This window comes from Polyodon spathula, chromosome 4 (assembly GCF_017654505.1).
Source record: "Polyodon spathula isolate WHYD16114869_AA chromosome 4, ASM1765450v1, whole genome shotgun sequence".
NCBI lineage: Eukaryota > Metazoa > Chordata > Actinopteri > Acipenseriformes > Polyodontidae > Polyodon > Polyodon spathula.
Genome location: NC_054537.1, coordinates 33104572 through 33129034, shown reverse-complemented (window position 1 = coordinate 33129034; position 24463 = coordinate 33104572). Strand labels below are relative to the sequence as shown.

Here is a 24463-nt window from a genome sequence, read left to right as displayed (position 1 = left end):
GTCACATGACAAATTTCACCAAACACATATTTTTTAATGTATTAATTTTAGTCATTTATCAACACATACAGTCAGTAAGTTGCGTATCTGACAGATGTTGTGCCCTAGTAAGGGTGGATATTATAAAAAGGAAGGGGTTTGGCAATTGCTTCCAAATAGTTTTTATAATTAGTGCCACAGAAAGACTGACACTGGGGCGGGTTTTATTCTCAGTCGATCTGGCGCTTCATTGGTGCACTGTCTGTTCATGCTGTAGTAGGTGTGATGGTATTCAGTCCACGGGGTAAGAATGTTAATGACAAGCCTTTTTTCTGACTTTTGTTAATTTACAATACTGTTCGGAAAAAACTGATAAAACATATATATATATATATATATCTATATATATATAAAGAAACGATATATATATTTTTCTTTGCTCCGTTTCTTGAAAACTTAACCTGCTCTTTTGACACCATAATTTATTAATACATTTTGTTAAAAAAAAAAGGTTATAATTAAATCTCTATTAATTAAGAGAACACAACAAGTGGAAATAAATTAATGTATAGGCTTTAATTTACCAGTACACTTTTTTTGTGAATCATTTGTTTAAAAAAATGTCATTGATATCTATGTAATTTGTCAACAGAAGGGGATAAAAAAAAAAAAAAAAAAAAAACATACGTAAGCAGTATTTTTGTTTTTATTTTGGCTTTTTTTGCTTTGTTTTGTTCTTTGAATATAATATAAATGTAAAAAGCACAGGTAAATCTCAATAGCACAGTAAAAATACAAAGAGAGGCATTTACTAAGATAAAAATAATAATACAAATGCTTTTAAAAAGATTGAATCCCCATTGGGCTATTGATATTTTAGGGTTACATGCAGGTCAGACACTATAAGATCATTACCTTTATTAAAAATGTGCACGGATGAATCTAGCCGTTAAATTAACTAATGGCCATAAATTAACCGATCAAAAATTTGAATCGAGTGACAGCCCTATACTTTGGTGTCTACATATTTTTTGTTGTTGTTGCTGTTTTTTTTTTACTTTGTTCAGTTGTTGTTGTTGCTGTTTTTTTTTTACTTTGTAGTTCAGTCTTTGCGATGTTTAAATGTTATTTGCTATGTTATTAGGGGTTCTTTGTGTGGACAGTACTAACCAGGGCTGTCAGTATCAGAATGTATTACAAAGAGTGTGTGTGCGTGTAGATATGGTTTAAACACTGACACTCGTACAGCATTTAAACAGTCACAAGAACATATCAAAAGCACATCCCTAATAGCTGTGTCAACCCACACCACAAGGTATTCGATGATCCCCATTTGTGGTATTCATCGCCGGCTCTTTACTGGCAATAACTAGTCTATAATATATGCAATTATTATTAGTCATAGTAGTCGTATCACAGTAACATTTTGCACCAATCCACAATTTTTACAGTTTGCAGAATGTAATGGTTTACAACATGTGTCTCTTTGCACGTACCTAACCAGACATAAAGTCTGACAGTAAAATTACTTTAATTGGAGATCCATTTTCAAAACACCATGGTGCTTTAATAAATAGCACATTTAAATTGGCTAAGCAGGAGTTTCAGATGTAGACCTGTTTAAATGAATATGATTTTTCCGGAAAATGCCAACGTGGCAAAAAAAGCCCACAATAATTCAAATAAATATTCCATCGGAAATGTTAACATGGGGCTTCAGCATGACACGTTCATGGACATCTCCAACTGAACTGTACTTTTCATACTGAGAAATTTAAAAGGCATTCAGAGTTTCAGTGTGATTTGAGATTAACAACTTTATCAGCTGCCAGTAGTTTATCAAGCACATTCACTGGTATTATAAGGCTATATGTCGAACGTTAACATTAAGTGATTTACATAAGTAACTGTAAATAAATAGCAATATTTATTAAAAACAGAAATGTATGAAAACATCAGAAAAAACACACACAAGTATGTTATTTACCCGCATTGCTGCTAAGGCTTTTTGCGATACATCCTCTTTGCATACTGTACATATAAATATATATGTTACGGTAAAAGTCAGAATATTTGGAAATCTTAAGGTTTACTGGTAAATGTCAACATTTTTCATCAAACTACTGTGTACAATACTGTTCTGTACCATGCTGAACTAGTTTAAATAAAAATATGTAAATATGCATTCTATTATGCATAGATGAAGGGATCAAAGCCCAGAATTGTTTTTAAAAATATTTAGTTAATCAGTGGTAATAATAATAACTAGAACTGCCAGGCAGTTTTACGGCTCCCAAGCCCCTGTATCAGTACCAGTAGAAGCGAGTTAAGTTCTCAATTTGCCAAGTTTGAAAAAAGTTTTCATTTGGTCCAGGCCCAATTTGATTTAAATTATCAACACTGTATACAACAGACATTTGCAACAAATTCAGCCATTGTAAATAAACATAATTTGCAGTTAAAAAATGTCCATACCTTGGAATTGTAATCTACCAGGAGATATACATAATTAAATGATGTTAAAATCAGCTGCATGCAAAACACACTGCAGGCTTAACAGTTTGGAATTCACAAGCACAAGGATAACAAGCCAGTATATTTCCCCAGAAGATTATGAAAAACTCAATTATGCTGACACAGGCATGATAATTTTCAGGTAAACCATTGTTAAACTGAACCATTTTTAAATGTAAAAAGAAAGCGTAGGTGTGGCATCCATCTTATATTTTTAAAACATCACTATTTTGACATATCGGGACATATTGTATTCTTTTGTCACCGGGACAGTTCTTAACAAGTTTGGAGTATGCTGTTTAAACAGTTTACTTTCAAGGTCGCGTTTCAGTAAAATTTCTGCCAGCCATTTTGACATTCAACTTATCGCAGCAACTTCTGTTTCGCAAACTTGAAGCGTGTTTAGTTGCTACTGATATATTCCAAGTTTTACATCAGTCGCTCCACCGTTTCCCAAGAAGATTTCAAAATGTTTATAAAAAAATGCATCAAACAGCCATTTTGGTTTTAGGTCAACACCATTTTTTTAAAAAGTTAGTTGTATTGATACAGTGTCAGGGAAGATACTTGTGAAATTTGGAGTTAGTCAAGTAAATTATTTGCTATAGGTGTGGTGGCCATCTTGTTTTACGAAACACCACCATTTTGACATATTTGTATTCCGCTGTCATCAGAACGATGCCTACCAAGTTTGGAGTCTGTTGGTCAGACGGTTTTGAAATAAACGTAGCAACTATTGAATTGTATCACAGCAACTTCTACTTTGCAAGCAGGTTTGGATGGTGATAACATATGCCAAGTGTCAGATCAATCACTTCAAAGAAGAAAATTTTGTGAGGTTTCTAGAATAAATGCGTCATACGGCCATTTCAGTTTAACACCGGTTTCTTAAAAGTCAGTTGTATTGCTACAGCATCAAGGATGATGCTTGTGAAGTTTCGAGTTAGTCAAGTAAACCGTTTGTCAACTGAGGCAGTTTTAAATTTAAAACATAAAGGTATGTCTGGTGGCCATATTGTTTTACAAAACATCACCATTTTGACATATTTGTATCCCATGGTATCCCAAGTTTGGAGTTTGTTGGTCAAACGGCTTTCAAATAAATGCAATTCACGTTTTGTGGCAGCCATTTTGATAGTAAACTCTATCACAGCAACTTCTGCTTCGCAAACTTGAAGCAGGTTTGGTTGCTGATGACAAAGTTTAAGATTTCAAAGATGATTTTGAAAGGTTTTTCCAAAAGATGTGTCAGGCCGCCATCTTGGTTGACACAGGAGTGCAATTTTATTTGCATCTGAACTGTAATCTGCACAGGATTATAGATACCAAGTTTCACAATAATTGGTTACATAGCGTGCGAACAGGAGCAGGTTGAATTTGATGGGAGAATAATAAGAGGAAGTAAAATCCTAACAATAACAATAGGCTTTCCAGCCATTCTGGCGTGGAAGTCCAATAAATAATTGTCAGAGATTATATTCCATGTTTGGTTTTAGGTCTGATTTGGCAAAAACTTTATTTTATCATTCATGTAATTTATAAATACAATTGTAATAAAACATACAGCACAGTATATCCTGGGATACCAGCTGATTCTTACAAGTGGTTCCTGTTTCAGAACACATATTAGATATAATCCATCATGATTGCATCCATTGAAAGCTGGCTTGATATGAGGTCAATAAATATTCTTGAACTGTGATGTTGTTTCCAGCATTCGAAGGGAAGGGCCATTGCAACGTCAGTAATGTGCTGAATTCCATGACGGATACAGGAAATTAAAACAAATACAATGCTCAATGGATTTAAATGGAGGAAAGATGTTTGTTGAGATTCTTAACAAATATGTGGCACAACAAAAAATCAGATCATATTAAGAAGGTATGAAATAATGCTTCTCCCTGTTCCAGCAATGAGAACAAATTTAAAAAGCACACAGGACATGAATGAAAGCAGCCCTAGCCAGTTATTGCCATATACTTAATAACCTTCCTATTAATCTTATGAGTGGAAACCAATGCATCTATTCATTCATATTATAATGATTGGCTGCTGTGTACGAGATGCTGTGGGCAACTGAATGGCTTTACATTGCAACTAAATCTAATATTGGCAAATCAAATCTAAATGGAGGTGTATCGGAACCCAAAATGAACTCAACTAAACTGTAGAGCAACAAGATCAGAATTAAAATACACACAAAGCTCAAGTTTCAAGTTTCACTGCACCAGACATACAATTCTTCTGGTCACACAGATATGAGGATCTTATCTAAATCAACCAGTTTTCATCCTACTTTTATGTAGATGAGTTAAAAAACATGTTTGACTTTTTGTTGTTTAATCAATAGAAACACAGCTTCATAAACATTCAAACCTCCTGACAGCAAGAAGTAGACAAAACCAACTGGTATCCATTTTGTCACTACAGTAGCTACTGCCCTGGCTATTTTGGCTCCATGAAGTGGTGAGTGGATTTGGAAAGGCTGTTCATTATAAAAGAAAAGACCAACTCTGCCAAAACTAAATTTGAATGGCCTGCAGTGGTTCAGCCAGGGACAACACAGTCAATTTCAGCCCTTTATTGTCACAGTTGAAAAATGTCAACCGTTGATTTAATTCTCACAGAGCTGCTGCTACAACACATGGCTTATTTTTAGCTAAATAAAACCAGGTGATCCAATTCCACATCCTGCCAAAGGTGTTCCTTGTTAAAACAGAGCGACCTTTTTGGAGGCTCTCTGTGTTACTTAAAGAAAAAGCCACTGAAAATAAAGTAGCTGTTCTGCCTAACTGTATTATTAATTATTATTATTTATTAGGCAGAAGAATCAGAGCCTTCACAAAAAGTTTAAAACAAGATCCAGCACTAGGAGCTGCAGAGTGCTAAGTATTGCTTACCTGTCAGCTGGCATTGATTAATCTTGTGTTCAGTGAGATCGCTTAGTGACTCGAACACCTGGAGGCAGCTGTCACAGCTGTGCAGAGCTTCGTCCTCTATCTCATCCCCCTCTTCCAGAGAAATAAGCCTCTTCTTTAAATCACCTTCTTCGCCATCCTCAGCTTTCTTTCCTAGTTTGCAATTTGGATCTGAAAGATTTGCAAAGAAAGTGTAAAATAAAGACCCCCAAAAATGAATTGAAAATTAATCTCAACAATACCATATGGTGCGCGTTGCAAACCATCTCACATTGAAAAGCATTGATAATTTAATAACATTACAGTTGCTAGTAAGCTAAGATGTTTCACCTTATCTTTAATTTTGTTTCCACATAGGTTCAGAAACTAGAAGTTCATAAATCAGCTCAACTGCTGTGTTTTTCTGAATAACATCTTATAATGTTTGTAGCACAGCTGTAATTAACTAATGGATTAACTAACCAGTCAAAACTGTAATAAAGTCCAGCTGTACTGAAGACACCCTCACTATTCAATGAAACCTGAAAGCTATCAAATGGACAGAAACTTGTGGATGCTTCAGAAAGGTGTTTCTTTCTAGTATTTCTAGCCTGCTATAGATCATGTACGACGACTGCCTGTCATTAAAGACCACTTTTAGATGGTCCTTTGTGTTCTAGTTATAAGCAGGTTTGACAACATACAATTTCCTATTCCCTACATGTGCACACACCCATTTAGAAATGATTCTACTCTATTTGTTGACCTTTTAGCAGAATCTTTTATCTCAGCATGTCCCTTAACCCAACCAAGAAGTAAAAAAACTGAGAACAACCATTACGCTACAAGAAAATAATAACTGGAATTTAATTTGGACCACCCAAGATTTTTAGCTCTACTGCAGGTCACAAACTGTTTTGTCCCTCGATCGTGGTAGGGGAAAGTGGGAGGCAGTGGTGGGAAGTTCTTAAGTGAGTAGTAAGAGTAACAGTTTCCCTCTACTCCACCAGCACAGAGCAGCTGCATATTTCCTTGATTTCACAAGAGAAGTGGGTGTGACCGATGTCAGACAAGCTTGACATACATATTAAGAAAAAGTTAATTTAGCTAGGGTTTACAAAGCAATGAAAATTGTACTAGAGCTAATTAAATATAATGCTTTTGTTTCACATTTAAGTCACATATTGATGCCATTCTGAATTGGTGAACCAAAAGCCCTGAACTTGCAACTCTTTCAGACATTGACTTTATTCAGCCAACTACTGCAATAAATGACCATCTTTATTCTGTTTCTTTGATATAGATTGATTCCACTGTACAGATCCTTCCAGTGTAATTCCTGATGATGCAACTTCAACTGAATTTACAGTTACCTATGTCTTCCAGATAACTCACAAATGTTAAATCTTTACTCCAAACCTCTTCTGTACTGCTGTACAGCTCGAGTGATTTATACATCCTAAATGGGTCAGTCAAGTTCTGGGTTCTAGGTACAAGTGATGAGCTGCCATTAAAATCCTCAGCAGTATCTGTGTAAGCTAAACTTGCTGGAATGTAAGCCCTCTCTTTGCACAAAGCAACTTTTCCAATAAAGCAATACCAATGGACACCAAAAACTATCACAGAGTTTTAAGCTTGCTTCTGGAATTATGCTTCACAGCAGTGGGCTCGGTCTTGAGATATTTTAAGTGTAATTTGATCTGGTCCGGAATGTAATACATAAGCACTTTAAACCACCATTGGTATTATATGTTCAATATTGCAAATTTGGAACCAGAATACTGTATATGGCTGCAGGATACGGCAACACAGGCGATCGGATTAATGCTCAATATTAAGGCAATGTTCTTGTACTTCTGGGTCTTGGATGGTAATCCATTATGTGCAGAAGGGAGCATTGTTGATTCCACTCTGCCTGGGCTAGTGGTTCAGTGCATTGGTGAGCTAATGTTCTTCCTCTGCATTCTAAGCTTGTGATTATAAAGATACAGCTTTATTAAATACAGCCTACCTTTTCATTAGCCTTAGTACCATTTCCAATCCCTTCACAATCTCAATGAAAAGTGGGGGACCCAAATAAATTCCTTTAATACCTTACAAAAGTACCTTAAACTATAAAATGTTCAGGAAAGTGGAACCAATGCTAAAGAAAGGTCAGATTTATTATTTTTTTATTTTTTAATCGGGAAAAAGAAAGCATTTCTTTGCTGGTGCAAATATCAGATGCAGATATTAAATGATACCAATATTACACATTGCCTAAGGTAAACAAGAAAAATCAGACAGGACTAATGTCTGTGTCTGTGTGCACAATATACAAGGCAATTCAAGGATTTAAAACTGAAACTAATAAATGTGTAGCCAGGTCTGACCAACCTGAATTACAGTACTTTCTGTAGGGTCCACAATGACAGTAAAGCACAGTTAAGCTCTTGACATGTATGCTGTTTGGTACAAAAATATTACTTTTTATTCATGTTTTCCAGACTTTATTTTCACTTATACGTGCCATGTACCTACTGTGTTACAAATAAGGGGACACCTCCTGATCCTACATGTTTCCTGTGTGCAAGAATTTGAGTGTAAAGCTTTTATAAAGCATTAACGTTTCAGTAAAATGCTTAGAACTGCAAAAAAATAAAATAAATAATTCTGGCAGTTTTGCTTAACGAATGCCTTCCTGTATAGAGTTGTATGAGTCGATAGCTTTAGATTTTAGATTTCAAAGAAATTTCATCTAATGTCACAAGTTCCTTTTTTCCCTGTCATTTTAAAATCCCTGGTCTTTAATATTTATAGTTTTTTAATTGATGTTTTTTCTGGTCCTTCTCCTCTATAGGTCTCTGGCTCCCCGACAGAGCAATCCTTGCTTCCCCCCACAGGGTCTCCTGCAGGGAGAAGACGAGCTCCGGTAGCCACAGGCCCTCCTGCAGTTAATGCCTGCCAATTCCTCAGCCCCTAGAGAGCCACTATGCACCTCACCACAGAGCAGCATGAAAATGAGGTAACTTAATGCATTTCTAGGTTAGCGCCAATCAGAAATCAGCAGTGCCAGTCATACAAATTTCTGTACCCTGCTTCCAATGGATTAAGGCAGAAAACCTTAAAAAAACATAGTGAGCAGCAGCTCAAATAGCTCAATACTTCAAACTATTCATTGGGCTACCAGTTTTTATAAGGTCTACCCACTTTGATTTTCCAAACTCATTCCATCTGGAATCCAATTAACTTTAAAGATGGGATTTAGGAATAAAAGACAATATGAATAATTCTCAGGCAATTTTTTTTTTTTTTTACTTTTTTTATGCATTATGATGTGTTTTGATACTGTGTCTATTGGGTTTCACGGATGGACACATTTATAAACTTGGCAACTTAGGAAACTCTGTGAAAAAAGTTACCTTTGACAAAGCTCAGGCTCAAACTCAATGTCTGATCTTTTAAAGCTAACCCAGAATAAGCTCTCTTCGCTATCATCTGCCTCCCACAGATATTAAAAACACAATTCTCTTTGTCTGTTTCTATCTTTGCTCATCTCGAAAACACTGTTTGGAGTTACTCCCTCAAAACTAACTTCTACAGAGAAGATTAACACTAACCTTGAACTCTCTTACCTAAGGAAACACTAGGTTGTCCAGGATTATGGATAATAATGGTCTGTGAAACCAGACTTTTTTTTTTTTTTTAAACACCATTATTTCAAGATGACTAAACGCTGCTTTGATCTTGTAGATGACATGCTGGGCAGAGATGGTTATTTCACTTGTTTTAAACTAAGATTTACTTTTCTAACATTGTAACGAAAGTTAAAGATTACAAGTGGGAAGATTAACATTTCAGACCAATTGGAACTCTAAAAATAAAATGCTTAAGACTGCAAATAATTTAGCAGACATCCAGGATCTGCCGTAGGAAAGCACAATTTTGAATCCTTGACATACAGTGATTTAAGTCTTTTGTGTTTAATAAATCCCACTATCACCTGTGTGTCAGCTTTCCAGAGGATACCACAGACTAGAGAGCAAGGACAGAATTTGAAACTGAATACAGGGATAAAACTAAAGTACATCTTTAACATATTATCTTGCTTTGCAGCTGCATTGGGGTTCCCATGTTCTCATAAACTGAATCCTGAAAAGCATGAGAATATAGAACTGTGTAAACTGAATTTTGGTTTTGTGATTACTGCCACATATCAATAAAACAAATTGGTTGTTTTATTGATCTAAATGACGACAAAACTAAATTTGTATGGCCAAGGTTATGACAACAATCATCAAAACTAGCTGCATGTCTCTCTGTAGCATTTGTTTTGTTTTATTTTTTTCTGTGAAAGTCTGTAAAATATCATAATAAAAATAGGGTCTCATGTCAAATCCCACAACTACTGTACTTGTTTGTAGTTTATTTTCTAAGTTTGACAATATTATTCTCTCTATAAGAGGAGGAGCAGTTGTGCTGTACCCTATTACTGATAGAAAGAGAACACTGGTCAGTCATCCACAATCACAAAGAAAACACAAATATGTACATACAGTAATAAGTATGCAACAGAAAAAGGCTACAATTCTCAACCATCAACTTCACACAAGATCAGAAGCAGGCTTGCCCCCTCCTCCGAAGCACAATCACAGGAGAATATCTAACAAAGGCTCTTACAACTGGATAACAGCAGTTGAAGACCAAATGAAATGAATAATACAGTCAACTTTAGAAGCAATGAACTAAAAAAGCTCCCTTTCTTTCAGTACACAGTGTATAAACCATTTAAACATGCCTGCCTATGTTTCATCTCCCTGTTTTAACTGCATCATTTCTGAATTTAGATGTGCTTTAGATGTCTGTGCGAGGGCGTTCAGTCCATTCCCTTTTAGTAAATCCGACACCCACTTTCACAAAGTCCTTAGAACCCAACTGGCATAGTAAGGATTAAAAGAAAATAAAAGAATCATATGGTTCTAATTATGTCGAGGCAGCACAGTGGTAAAGTGAAACTCTGTATTTTTTGACTCCTAACAGCATCCACAGAAAAACAACTGCCTCATTAAATCTCTGGGCCGCGTTGAATACAATGTGATTCCAGCCCACCTGTGTTCTGGCATACTCACTCTTACTTTCCTGTACTTAAATTACCTATATTTTCTCTTTCATATTTTCTCATTCAAAAAAATATGAGCTGTAAATTAAATTCTCATAACTGTTGAATTCCCATATTTCATTCGCCGTAGTTCGTTTAAATCTATTCAATCATCAACTCTGATCTAAAACTATTCTCACAAGTAGACCTAAACGTGGCTTTTGTAATGTCTATATTGTTACATTACACAACAATAAACATGATATCATAGCAAAAAAAAGAGAGAGATAATAAATGAAGTGAACAGATACGTTAAAAAAAAATAAGAAATAGGGAGATCTTATTGTGTTGAGTTTCCATAATTTATTGAAAAACACATTGAACGGAGTATGTTGGTACGTGTTCCACTAATTTCTTGTTAGTACGCTGCTAGCGGAATTCTCAAAAATTCCATGCAAAGCAATAATCACTGTATACTTGAGCTGCATAAAAGATCAGCAAATGCAAGCATGTCCTTTTTACCAATAGATCACAAGATAGGAAACTAAAACTTTTATAATTATTAAAATAATTACTACATTTCATGTCTTAATCATATTCTATTTATAGACAAGTTTGTGGTTCGAGGGTTTTCAGCTCTTTCTGTATGAAGGAACTGAATTAATATGTTTCCTTTACAGTATGCAGTTGTGGAAAATTTAGCAAAGGAATTTAAGGATTCTGGGAAATATGGTAAATAGACGCTGGGTCTCTTTCAAACGCCAGGTTATGAATAATATAATGCAGTCATACTGAATGCTCCAGCTAATATACACACCTGGCTTTAGAGCGAGCTTACCAATTTGTTTTTCAACGCAATGAAGGAGACCCTGAGGCTCAGGGTGAATGATAAGAAAACTGAAGTTATTCATTTTAAAACCAGTTGTGAAGCTTTTTTGAGTGTGCTGAAAGTAAAATATAAACTTGTTTTATGATATTAAGTTTCCTTTGTGTATTTGTGTTTTTTGGGGTTTTTTTGGGTATTAACAGTATTTCATGCATTGAGTCTTGTATTGAATATTCTTATTTTTGAGTGTGTTGTGGGCCAACAGTATGAAATAATTTTTCGTATTAACACAGTATTTCATGCGGTTGTTTTGCAATTAACATTCGTTGCTGGTTAATTTTTCATCGATTGTCCATGCATACCAATGTACACGTTTTGAGGATGAACAATAAATATAATATGTGTTGATAAAGATGATAATTGTTGCTTTTATTAATTTTAAAACCGTATTGTTTTGTTTTGTTCTGCAAGCCTACATTAATACACTCTTGTATTCTGATATTTACAGGGCTGTCTTTAGTGGATTTTACTGTTTTTATTATTATTACAATGCAAACTGTTATTACCCACTGACACAACCTTTAATGACATCGCTGGAATGTTGTAATTTACTTATGTCATTTCTATAAGGCTGTATGCAGGCAGCCTTTTTATGATTGCATCTGAAGTATTTGCAGATGTTAGTGATCTTACATAATAAACACAGAGTCTCAAATAGTCGCCAGTCTCCAATAGGCGCCGCGGCTACTGGCAAATATCGTAAAAAACGCTGGGCCCTTTATTTAAAGTTTTATGGTAAGCTTCTTTACCTTTAGTACACACGAGGTACACAGGAACTTGATGAGCTAAAATATGACTGACTGACATAATAGAAAAAGATACAGTGCATGTCACACAGAACATTTTACTTAAATGCAGTACTTTAAGTAATACATCAACAAGGATGCTAGGATTAATAATTTATTTTGTTATGCTCTAGAGAAGACTTTCCCCAATACAGAAAAAATCTACATTGTAGTCTGCTAAAACTGACTCGCTTGGGAAGGCTGGGCCCTAAATGGGCTCTGATCATGCACCTTGGGCAGTATGCTTGTTTAGCCTTTGCAGTAACTATCTTCTAAAATCCATGAGCATCCCTTACCTTCTTTCTTGAGAACTGAATATTTTGCTTTACTGTACAGTCTTACAGTATTTTTAAGTGTTGCTACTTCTTAATGTATACACTTTGCAGCTGTAGGTTTAAACTGGACATTCTGTATAAATTGCCAAGCAGTAATTGATTGAATAAAATAAGACACAGACTGGCATTTATTATCATAGTTTATTAGAAAAACATACATAAATGCATAACCATACAGGCATAAATATAAAAGTATGTATACACTGTATTAACAACTAAGTATGTGTACATACATGCATGTCATGTACTCAATGAGGTTGAAAAACAACAAGAAACATTTTAATTTGTTAGATTGTGATACTTAGGGGAAATCATAAAATCACAAAATCACAAATTAGATGCTGCAGGTTCTCAGAAGAGCTGTTTGCCCTGAGCTGGCATTGATTCTGGAGACAGCCCGATAGTCAGGGCTGAAATATAGAAGTTAAACATGACGAGGAAGTTGTAATCAGTCCCTTCTATTAGCAACAGTTTGCTGGATGACAGGGAGTCTCCCAGGAATGAGCTTATCGAGCTATGCTAAATCTTCCTGGTTAGGATGACAGCAGTTGCAAACCTCTGATGGATCAGAAAAATCCATAAGATGCAGACTGTCTACGATGGGTGCCACACTTATGGAAGTGCATCCTCTGTGCTTCCCCAGAGCTTATTAATACTTTATTACCGCAGCACTGAGCATGGAGCCCACAGCTTCTGAGCAAAGTAATCCATATTAGGTTTAAAATAACTACAAGTGAGATCTAAACCTTTTACATAATATGCACATCAGCGCCAAGTCTCATCTATAATGGTTACTGCACTGGCTCTCGGTGAAAGCTCACAAAGTATGGAAGACATTCAACTGGTTAGCACAGGTGTGAGAAATAACATTTCTGTCTATAAATATAGAATGCAATATTTTAAAAAAGTGATAATGCCACACTGTCATAGCTGTATCCATATTAACATAACAATGTAGTCTGTATGTTTTGGTTGGTTTTAGTTTGCTTTTTAATTTAAAAAAAAAGTGCCAGTATAAATTATAGGACCAATGATTTACATTTTCAAACTGTGAACTGTTACATTTTAATACTACTTAAAATTTTTTATTTTTTATTTTTTTGGGGGTATCCTTATAATTGTTTAACCGAGTATATATTTCTGGCACACAAACTAAAAACTAAAATAAACAACAACGAAAAAATAAAACAGAAACAAACATCTTTTCAGACCACAGATTGTAATTACAGTGAGGAAAGACATAACCAGTGAAGGAAAACCATTACTTTTTTTGTAAATGGATCTGTTCTACAAGCGGTTACGCCTAAGATATTTTGCCAGACGAGATATTCTTCTCACACAAGCATCGTTCATTTCTGTTAAAAATAAGCTTACTCTGGAAATCACACTCCTCTAGTATAAATGTACATAGGGTGTGGTACGTGTCCCTGGCTATCCGGCACCACTGTCTTTTAGCAATGCACTTTGGGTGCTGTACTGTAGTCCTACTGTTCACCAGTGACAAATAAATGCACTGAAATGTAGTACTGCTGAAAAAATACAACTCACAAAAGCACTGCGCAAGAACACAGAGCACGGAATAATTATACCTGAGTCTACAGAAAGCTATTTCTACACAAAGCAGTGCCAGGTACTCAAATCTTTGGAAACAGCAGTGGTGGTAATGGCTTCTGTAGACAACCGTTCCATTCCAAGCAACTTATGTACCTAATGAAACGCCCAGAAAAACTTTTACTGTTGGTGTGCTAAATATGCATAACTGCAACGGACATACTGTTTTTAATGAACACTATCAAATGTTATTGCTTGTAATAATGAGAGGCCAAATAATCATTCACTAACACAATGCAACAATACTACCAACCAACAAGAAAAAACACATCAGATGTATTTATTCTAAATACCTTTTAATTATATTGCTTTTGCATTTTGTTTAACGGTCAGATGGATTTAACTAAATTGTGAAGAAATGTACATTTTGTTTCGCTTTTTTCACAATACAGCGTTAATTGCTTTATAAAAATGTCACTGTAAACATTTCTTTTTTTTTTCTGCAGGAATTTAATATCAACAGGGTTTTAATGTATCCACAATCTTGGGTGATAATAAACACCAGAAACCTGTTTTGAAATGATAAATGGTTTCTAATTAAAGAATAATACATTACCGCTTGTAGTGGCTGTCTGCCCCACAGTATGACGCTGGTCCTCCGTCTCATTTTCTTCTACTGCCATGAAAGAAAGGTGAGAGAAGAAGAAGTTATTAGGCAAGGAAGTGGAAAAACACTGGCTGAATCAGCTTTGTGTCTGAACGTCAACTTGAGACTGACAAATTGGTTACTATACTTGAGGATAAAGCAAATGGTTTACTGGCTCCAGTTCCGCAAAGGAAAGGCATTCCATTTCATACCCACAGGATCTGGCATTCAAGTTAATACCAACCCAAATTAAAACTAATACGCTGGCATACTATTCTGAAAGAAAGCAACAACAAAAACGTTGGGATCTCTGCAAATTATAAGCAGCTGTCTGTAAATCAATACTCCATAATGTATTAAGATCGTGATAGTACTCCACATGGTAAACCACAGTTATGAAACTACAAACCATTTTAGAGGCTATCTGACAGATTCATAGATTGGCAATCTCAGAAACAGATGCTTGGAAAAATTCACAGTGCAGCATGACATCAGCACATCACTATATCATGTTACCAGGTGCCCAGAACTTTGGTGACAAATTCAATAACTGCGAACACAAAATCATATATAATTTTTTTCTTAAGAGCTTGTCCCCGCATTTTTTTCCCAGCTATTGTGTTTCAATGACAAAGAAAGTGCCCCAAGGAAATCCATCACTGTCACAAAAATGCGTGATGTTCGTATAGACACCTTTCAACAATACATCTCCAACATGGATCTGTGCCCATACACAGTCTGAAAATAAAGAATGAATGATGCAATACATTCTATCCAATACTTTAGGGTTCTTAATGGGTCTCTATGCAATCCTGAAAAGTGACTCAGACTGAAAATTCTGCCACTGATACAGAAAGGGCATTGGTATGGGGGAGTGTCTACAATTTATCTACAATTTATCGTGTATCTATATTTATTTTCTCTGGTACCAAAATCTCACGTTAAAGCAAACCAGGTAGGTATGTAATGGATGTGCCACTGAAATACTAGCATGTGTATATATACTAATAAGGCTCTGTGTGCCACAGATCCTCATGGCAAAGCTGATAGATGAGGGACCTTATTAATGAGGGCTATGCCACCGATAATACAAGAGCTGATGAAACAGAGACTCGGCAGTCACGTAATTACGGATCAACAATTATGACCCGTGATTGCACATGAATGTTAATGGTAGCAAAGGCCATGTATAACTGGATACCTGAAATAAATCTATTATTAAGATGCAGTACAGCACTGCTTGCGGTGACACAACACTGTTCTAGATCAGTTATTTCTTTATTAAAAAAAAAAAAAAAAGGTAGTTTGTGTATGTACTTTGATTGTTAACTTGTATAAATATTTGTGACCAAGAATTGGGAACTGGAAATGGGGTCAATCTTGAAAAATGACCATGAATATTCTATGAAAAGGTTAACCATCAGAACTATCCCCAACCCCCTCCCCTTCCAATGAAAAAGTGGGACATCTGTGTGTACCTGAGTCAAGTGCTAGCCAGAGAGGACACCTTGCAGTAAGTGCGCATCTGGTATGGGTGTCCACCAATCATCACTGGCAACATTCAGGTTAAAATAGTAAATCATTGCTGATATGTTATTTTCTTATTCAAAGATGCTGATTATAGGTGCTAAGATGTTCTTATCCTACAAAACTCTGCAACTCATTAACTGACAATAGCAGTGAGTGGAATAGTTTGAGTGCCGTATGAAGTCTGAAGTCCAGGAAGAAGGATTCCAGTAGTCACTGCAACACCTGATCCACCAGAGGATGTGCCAGATACCTAACAGGATGCCTCTCGGGTGGAACTGTGCTAGTCACAAATGTCGGTGCAGCTTCGTGAACGGAGAGGAGCAACAGGAGAAAGCATTTTCTGCGACTACCCTAGCATCCATGACAATTCATGGAGTCCCAAAAGGTAAACTGTGATTCACTCATTTTGGATTTGTCCTCTTTTGAGTAACGCTGTCAGTTAAGCTTCCAAATAGCAATCGATTAATTGGGTGCACAAAATATAATCGTTTGGAAAAATATCGATGATTGTACAACCCACAGAAATTGTCCACCCCCACCCTCATATCACTACTGTTAAGTAAAAGCTTTTGCACAACAATGGAATGTGAGAGGTAATTGTAATATAGCTTTGCGCGTGGTACTGTAGGAGTACCGGCATAACTTTTTTTTATCAGCTGTGGGCGGCACTGATAGTGCTTACATTGACTAGATGTGGTTATCAATCAGGAAAAATACATTGTAAAAAAACTCAAAAACATAAAAAACATTATTATCATAACCCTGGTTCACTGAAATAGAAATGTAACCATTACCTTATGGGTATTTATCTGCTAAAGACCATGAACCTGTATAATAATATCAAAGCTGCATGCAGTGCCTGTGACGCAATAATGCCCGCCCCCGAAGGCATACAAAAACTGCCCGCACAGATCAGAACATAATTTTTCCTTCAAGCTTGACCATGGGACTTTGCCCCATAACAGACAAAAAACTGTTTGGACTGCCTCCAACTTTTTGTGCCATCAACATAATATGTTAGTGCCCGCAAAGGGCAGAACGTATGGGGCTGCCGCCTCCTTGCCCCCCAACCATTCCACACAGCGCCCCAGCCAAGGCTGGACACATCTATGGTGATGACCTTCCTTCTGGCCTAGACATAGATGGGCAGGATGCGTCCACCAAGAAAGTGCCTTCAGACAGTGATGAGACACTGTCACTAGGCGGCCATGGTTCAATGCAGGCTGAAAAACCCTGCTGCTGATTTAGGCTTGAAGAGAGCGCATGCACAGGATACCCAATGGAAGGGTCTGGGAAACTGCTGCCATCAACCTCACAAGTATCTGGAACGTCACTACTGTAAACGCTCTGTTCAGCTGAAAAAGCTTCAAACAGACGGCCTTTGTCCACTCTCTGTCGTCCGACAGAGAGGACAGCATAGACCTGGAATCCCAGCACACCCACAGATAGGAATCTGTCTACAAAGGTGTGAGCTGGCATGATTCACCGTCAGGCCCAACCGATGAAGGTGGCCGGTGATGAGCTCTGTGTGGGCCTCTGCCTTTGCTGGAGACTGTGCACAAACAAGGCAGTCGTTAACATTGTTGTCACACCCCAAAAAGGAGGGGGACCATACTTCAATTGCAAAGAGAAAAGAATAGCCGGTCTGAACAGTAGTAACCACCCAGATGTCTGTGGTGCAGTGATGCCAATACTACAGATGACTGCCTGAAAAGGGGCCCTGGGCCTGTGGCAAGCTCCTAGGGCTGCTGCTGGGCTTGTGGCTTAGCTTGGCTTTTGCCTCTGTGCCTGGCGATGGAACTTGTTAAAGCTCCCGCAGCACAGAGTCGCTGGTTGGTTATGAAAAACACCACTGGCCGTTGTCGTAGCCAGCTGTGCCAGTCTATGAGGCTGCTGCAGCCTTGAACAACAAAGTGGGACTCCAGTATATGCCCTCGGGAGCGGGCATGAGTGTGTCACAGACACTGAGTGCAGCTTTGATATAGTTATTCAGGTTCAGGGTCTTTAGCAGGTAAACACCCAAACAGTAATGGTTACATTTCGTACTTGATAGGGAGCAGTATTATTCCCAGATTTAACAGTTCATTTTGAAACTCCAAAGAAGCGCAAACTATATACAGTCAGTTTTCTTCAATGTGCACAATTCATTTACATGTTGTTTGGCAGAAATACAAGCTTGTCGACCTGCTCTGGATCCAAGGCGGCACGCATTTTGTATACATCGAATACAGAGAGCACGTATGTACAAAGCATTTTGAAAACTAATTCGCTGGTGGTCAGGATGGGACCAGCAAATCAGATGCTAGTTAACACTTAAGCAGAAAAAGAAGAACACTGCTCGTCTTCGGCAGAAATACTGTGAATAGCAAGGCAAGGGAGTTCAGTACAGTTTCGGTGATAAACTTAAATAATATTATTAACTATGCACGTTACAAAAAAATTATTATTTAATCGATTATCCAGTATTCATCTTGATGTCTATAATGATGAATGAAATCAACAAAAAAACTGATTTTCAATTTAATCATAGCAGCCCTACTCTAGTGCCCCCAGAGAAAATTAGAGCTTTCTCAGGGTCTCTTGCTCTAAGAAATAGATTCAGATGACCTGGTTTGCAAGTTGTTAATTTTATCTAAAAGTCCAACCAGAGGATCAGCTTCAGGAAACAGCATCTGGAAACTTAAGAGCTGGCAGCTGGCAGTTACTATGGAATCAAATGCTGCTGCCACCTTGTCTGGAAGTGCCTAAATTGCACATCGAAGAAGGGAACTCTGCAGAATCAAAGACGTCACCTGCATTTTATTAATGATGTACTGGCCAATGCCAGTGGCAGAGTACATCCCAGTCACCACTGCTGATCAGGAAATAACCAATATGCAAGTTCAGAACACAACATTTCTGGATGACACTCTTGAATGCATACCTATAAAGAAGCTCCTCTTACAAATACTGTTAATAAAATTAATAAATACTTGGAATCCTTCATTGAGGATATTCATTACACACACACACACACACACACACACACACACACACACACACACACACACACACACACACACACACACACACACACACACACACACACACACACACACACACACACACACACACACACACACACACACACACACACACACACACACACACACACACTGCAAGTTTACATCTCTGTAGTTATCTGACTATGTTTCCTGTTGTTGTGATCATCACTTGGCCTATCCTCTTTCCCATTGCATTCTCTTTCTCAACAGTACCACTACTTTGGGTAGCAATAACTCATGGATACAAATGCTTTATTCAATCCATCACAGCAGTGATGTAATTACTTTACAAGGACTGTAACAGTAAGCACAAAAAAACCATACAGTCCCGAGTATATAGTGGGCCAGAGAATACTATTTAAATACAGCTTTACAGGTTGATATGAGATCTCGTAGAAATAGTTTCCTTTTGGTGGTCCGTAGGTCACTTAAGAACAATGGATAATCATAAGAATTCAGTACTTAACACTTACCGTTAGTAAAGCCATTTGTAATCATAAGTAGTTATTAGAATTTTTATACAAACTGTTTTAATATTTTTTTCAATTTCCATTACTGAGCCCTTTTAATCCTTTCTTACTCATGCCTTTCTTCCTCTCTGCAGGAACTCTCTTCAAATTAGACTTCTGCTAAGCTAGGCATTCATCATTGCTTACTAACAGTTGTGAAAATACATGCTCTGCTAAAATAAGGTACACATTAACAGGTACAAATTGTTTCCGGTAAATTGTTTTGCAAAATGTTTTAAATATGCAAATAAATCACATCAACCTCTTTGCCGCCTACATTGGTTATGTTTGATTCCCCTGGTGGTCTTTGAATAGCCGCCATCAGCCATGTTCAATTCCACACTGTGTCCCTTCTTAGCTGTGTAACTATAGCATTCTGTCATTAAACTGCTCAATTTCAAAGAACAAAGAAAAACATATAATATACATAAGTAAAATAAATGTATTTGGAAGTATGCATAAACTGTAACACCCCATGTACAGTAATCTCTGTATTTCACTGTATATATTCATTATTTATTATACTGTATGTAATATGTGAAAATAATACTAACTATTTGTTTTATACTGTTATTTTTTTGTTGTGTTACTGCAATAGTGACAAAGTTTATTATATGGACGGATGCATGTCAAACACAAATAGAATGAAATTTAAGTAGGAGGAGATGAATGGAATGAATTTTATACTTCTAAATCTGTATTGGATGGACATACAATGTAATAATCAAATGTAGAAAGAAGGGGACGATGCTTTTACATATATGCATGTTTTTATTTTATTTCTTTATACTTTACATCTAGATCTGCATTATAATAACAATGTAAATGTGTTTGCTGAATGATTAGGAAGTAGGGGGACACTATTTTTATATATAAGCGTGTGTGTGTGTGTATATATATATATATATATATAATATATATATATATATATTTTTATATATTTTTTTTTTTTTAACTAATTCATGTTTGTATTGTTGTGCAGCGTGTGGACATTTCCATTGCAATTGTTTACTATTTTACAGTGTGGGGAAATTAGTTATGATGTTTGTAACATTTTATGTTCTACATTCTCGTGGGTTTAACACAAGCTGGTCTTACACTGACAGGAGTCAAATGTGCTGGCAGAAGGTTTACCTGTAGCAATTTGAATAAAGACAGATAATCCTATTTATTTGTTTTAAAACCGCTATTTAGAACAACTACATTTATTGAACTTGTGAAAACATCACTTCGGTCCAACACATAGTAGGATAACTGAGAATGGGTTTACAGGATGAGTACTCACTCTCCAACATGGCACCCATGGAAATCTATTATAAACTGTCACGGGTTAAAACCTGATAAATTCATCTAAATCATAAAAACGCCAAATATTTCACCTGAACATACTGTGAAGCACATAGCATAACACTAAATACGTTAAGCTGTTAAAACATTGACAAACCACAACTGTCTCTCTTATGGCAAACACCACCCTCTTCCCAATGCTATACTGTTGCAACCTGCTAAGTTTAATTACTATACAGCACATATGTAAATAAAGGCCTTAGCTTGCCAGGCTGTTTTTTTGCTTTGCTGTCTACAGTAGGTACAGTAGTCAGATAAAGGCTCCACAAATAACAACAAAGGCCACGCCACTCTGTACCTTGCATACACTTTATTTTCACTGATCTCTACTTGATTTGTTTAACAGACCAAATGCAGAATGTGACAATTTAATTAAGCATGTGCTTTCACAACCCTTTAGTTATGAAACTGCAAAGTGATTTAGTTTATTATATTTCTTTAGATAGATAACCAATCTGTCCTAGTAGTGCCATATTTATTATCACTATACTGAGCCAGGCTATTAAAATTAAAACAACAATGGTAATCCATCCTCACTAAAAAGAAATACAGTAATTTACCTTGAGGATTAAAACTCAATTTATTTTAGGTTAGAAACAGGCCCAATGTTGGCAATTAGTATTTTAACACAAATACATTACATTAGCAATACTAACACTTTATTTACCTATCTTGTCCTATGGTTGGCAGGCACTTTAACTAGCAAAGACGCTAAGAAACATGTAATTAATCATCCACTAACAAGATCTTGCCAACTAGAAAGAGACACTACATTTCTATGATATTAAATTATAAGCAGTTGAGTAGTCAGGTAGCCAATACAAATACCAATGTTTTGCTAAGCAGAGCTCTGTATCAATCATCTATTCTTTCAACCCTATTTATTATGTGTCCTGTATTGAACAGACAATGAGAAACTGTGTACAGACTATGCTTTTTTATAAATAGAACATACTATAGTAACAGGTTGTTTGTCATTTTCACCACAAAGCCAGGCAAAGCAAACCCATTACTCTTAAAAAAAAAAAAAAAAAAAAGTATAAGAATAACAGTGCATTGTATTTTACACATGATCATCATGCTAACTTACTAGCTCCAAGTTTATCAGTGAACCATAAGAACACTTACAAAACCGACAGGTTTCAAATCAGTCCCATTTTGCTAGCATCAGATCAATAAAGGCATTGTAAATGGCTGACAGGAAACACAGTAAGTATGTTCTCTTTTACTAAGGCTGTACAGCGCTAATTGTATAGTTGCTATTAGGTGATATCAGACTATTAGACTTACAAGTGAGTTTGGTTTATGTTTTTTTTTTTTTTTAACAATACAGTAATTTTTTTTAAAATTATTATTATTATTTTTGAAAACAAATGATGTTATCAAAGTCTACATTCACATGTTTAATCCGGTAAGTGCTACAGTACAGCATAGCAGGCGGGCCAAACCGAATGTACTTGGACAGCACAAACTCAGGTATAAAAACCTTGCTTTGCAGTCTTGGATTTCATGCTGATCTACCTGTACACTCAAAGAACCCTATAGTTACTACACGTACATTTCTTTAAAACAATTCAAATAACATAAAATACATGCACTTAATAGTATTATTATTTGAATCTCATCATTTAAATTATTAGTTTTAAATATTGGAATGTGTTGCCATATATGGTACATACATACTTACCATTACATACAGTTCATGTACAGGCATACTTATATCCGCTGTGTGATGCTTTCTTTGTATTTCATTACAACCTCCCTTCTTAAAAACTATCAAAAGCGTGAAGCGAGAAACCCATAAGGCATGACCGGGCATCTTTTTCTTTCTTTGTGTTTTTTGCTTCTGCAGTTTTGCTAGCATTATACTGTAGCACTTAAACTGGGACTTGTGGTGTCTGAATCAGGGAGTCCAATCAGGTACAATTCAATTACGTGCAACTCTGCAAAGTCTCCAGCTCAAAAGAACTAACTTGCAGTGAATCCTGAAAATGTGTCAATTTTTGGTGCTTTTTTATAAATGTTAATGTATTATGGCTCAAAGTTTTATGTAATGCATTTTTTTTTATTTCTGTAGTCCCTTATGTTTTTGAATAACAGTCAGCCTAACTTATACTTTAATGAAACCTTTCAGTTGACTGCATCTATTAACAATATACAGTAACAAATAAACAACAAGTGACAGTTAAATCAGGACTGAAATAGTTAAACACTTCAGAACTCTAAAAGGTATCCACTGACTTATGCAGTTACATCTATTCCCTTAGCAATAAAACATGCAGGCCTGTCTCACAGATTTAATTGAAATGGGACTGTAAACTTGCCCTTTCCCCAGTGGGACTAAATATAACCTTTGACCCTCCCGGGGAACCAATGAAAAATGACATAGTCCACTGAGGAATACCAGTAGTCAAGGTTTTTGTTCACTACTAAAAACAAACAAACAAACAAACAAAAAAATCACATTATTTTTTTCCCTTTTCTATTTGTTTCTTTTCTCACTGTTTATTTCCATAACCCAGTCATTTAGAAGAGCATACTGTACATGATTCTTATGGTTTTATTTACAATATATTTACCTTTACAAATATTTGCATTTGTTGAACTAAAGTAAACAAACACTGTAGACTTAATTATAACTTGATATTGCAGTTTATCAATTATTTTTTTATTTATTTTTTTGGAAACCTACAGCGCATGGGATTCTGTTTAAAAAGATGAATACAATATATTATTGTAGTATGAAAGTCAACTCAATATGAGGGTAAAACAGTCTATTTGATACATTGAACTGCATTGTTCATTTTGAGGCTTGAGCTGAAAGCAGTGTTCCTGCGTAAAGATGTTGCATCTGGAATAAAACCATTTGAAATGCCCAAGAATGTACTTCTAAACTCTCCAGAAGCTTTTCTCCCCAGCCTAATGATGGTAAAAGACAGGGTGTCCCTTTGACCTGAAATTCAGGCAATTTAATGAGACTACGACAGGGCACATTTATATTTCATGTTTCTTATTAGCAAAGTTTGTTAAATCAGCTGAAAACCCAACTCTGACAATCTGACTGAATGAACAGAAAAGGAGACTTATTAAAATACAAGCATTTTTCACTTAGATATATTGGGCTGACAATTGTTTACCAAACTTTTTAAAACTACTCAAATTTTTTGTTTTTTGGGTTGTTTTTTTTACCTTTTTCTTCAGGCAAACTGAAAAACTAGCTACCCTGTACACTTAAACATAAGCTATTTACATTGCAGAAACCCTGTTTAGAGACCATAATCATATTCACACTGTATTTTAAGGTGCAGATTATTTCACGCTCCAAATTATGGAATGAACTAAATTCCTCCAGTGATTCCTGTA

At 36.0% G+C, this 24463-nt stretch overlaps 1 protein-coding gene across 5 annotated transcripts in view; it reads right to left on the bottom strand.

The window, feature by feature from the left end:
- Positions 1 to 24463, bottom strand: part of LOC121314439 (zinc finger protein 521-like) — a 186140-nt gene that overhangs the window by 159044 nt on the left and 2633 nt on the right. For 4 of the 5 annotated variants that reach the window (XM_041247715.1, XM_041247718.1, XM_041247717.1 and 1 more), the window contains exons 2-3: positions 14641 to 14700; positions 5394 to 5582 (exon numbers count right to left, since the gene is read on the bottom strand). In XM_041247715.1, the coding sequence (XP_041103649.1) occupies positions 5394 to 5582; positions 14641 to 14700 (249 nt within the window). The remainder of the gene's footprint in view (positions 1 to 5393; positions 5583 to 14640; positions 14701 to 24463) is intronic. The other variant, XM_041247716.1, reaches the window with a different exon arrangement.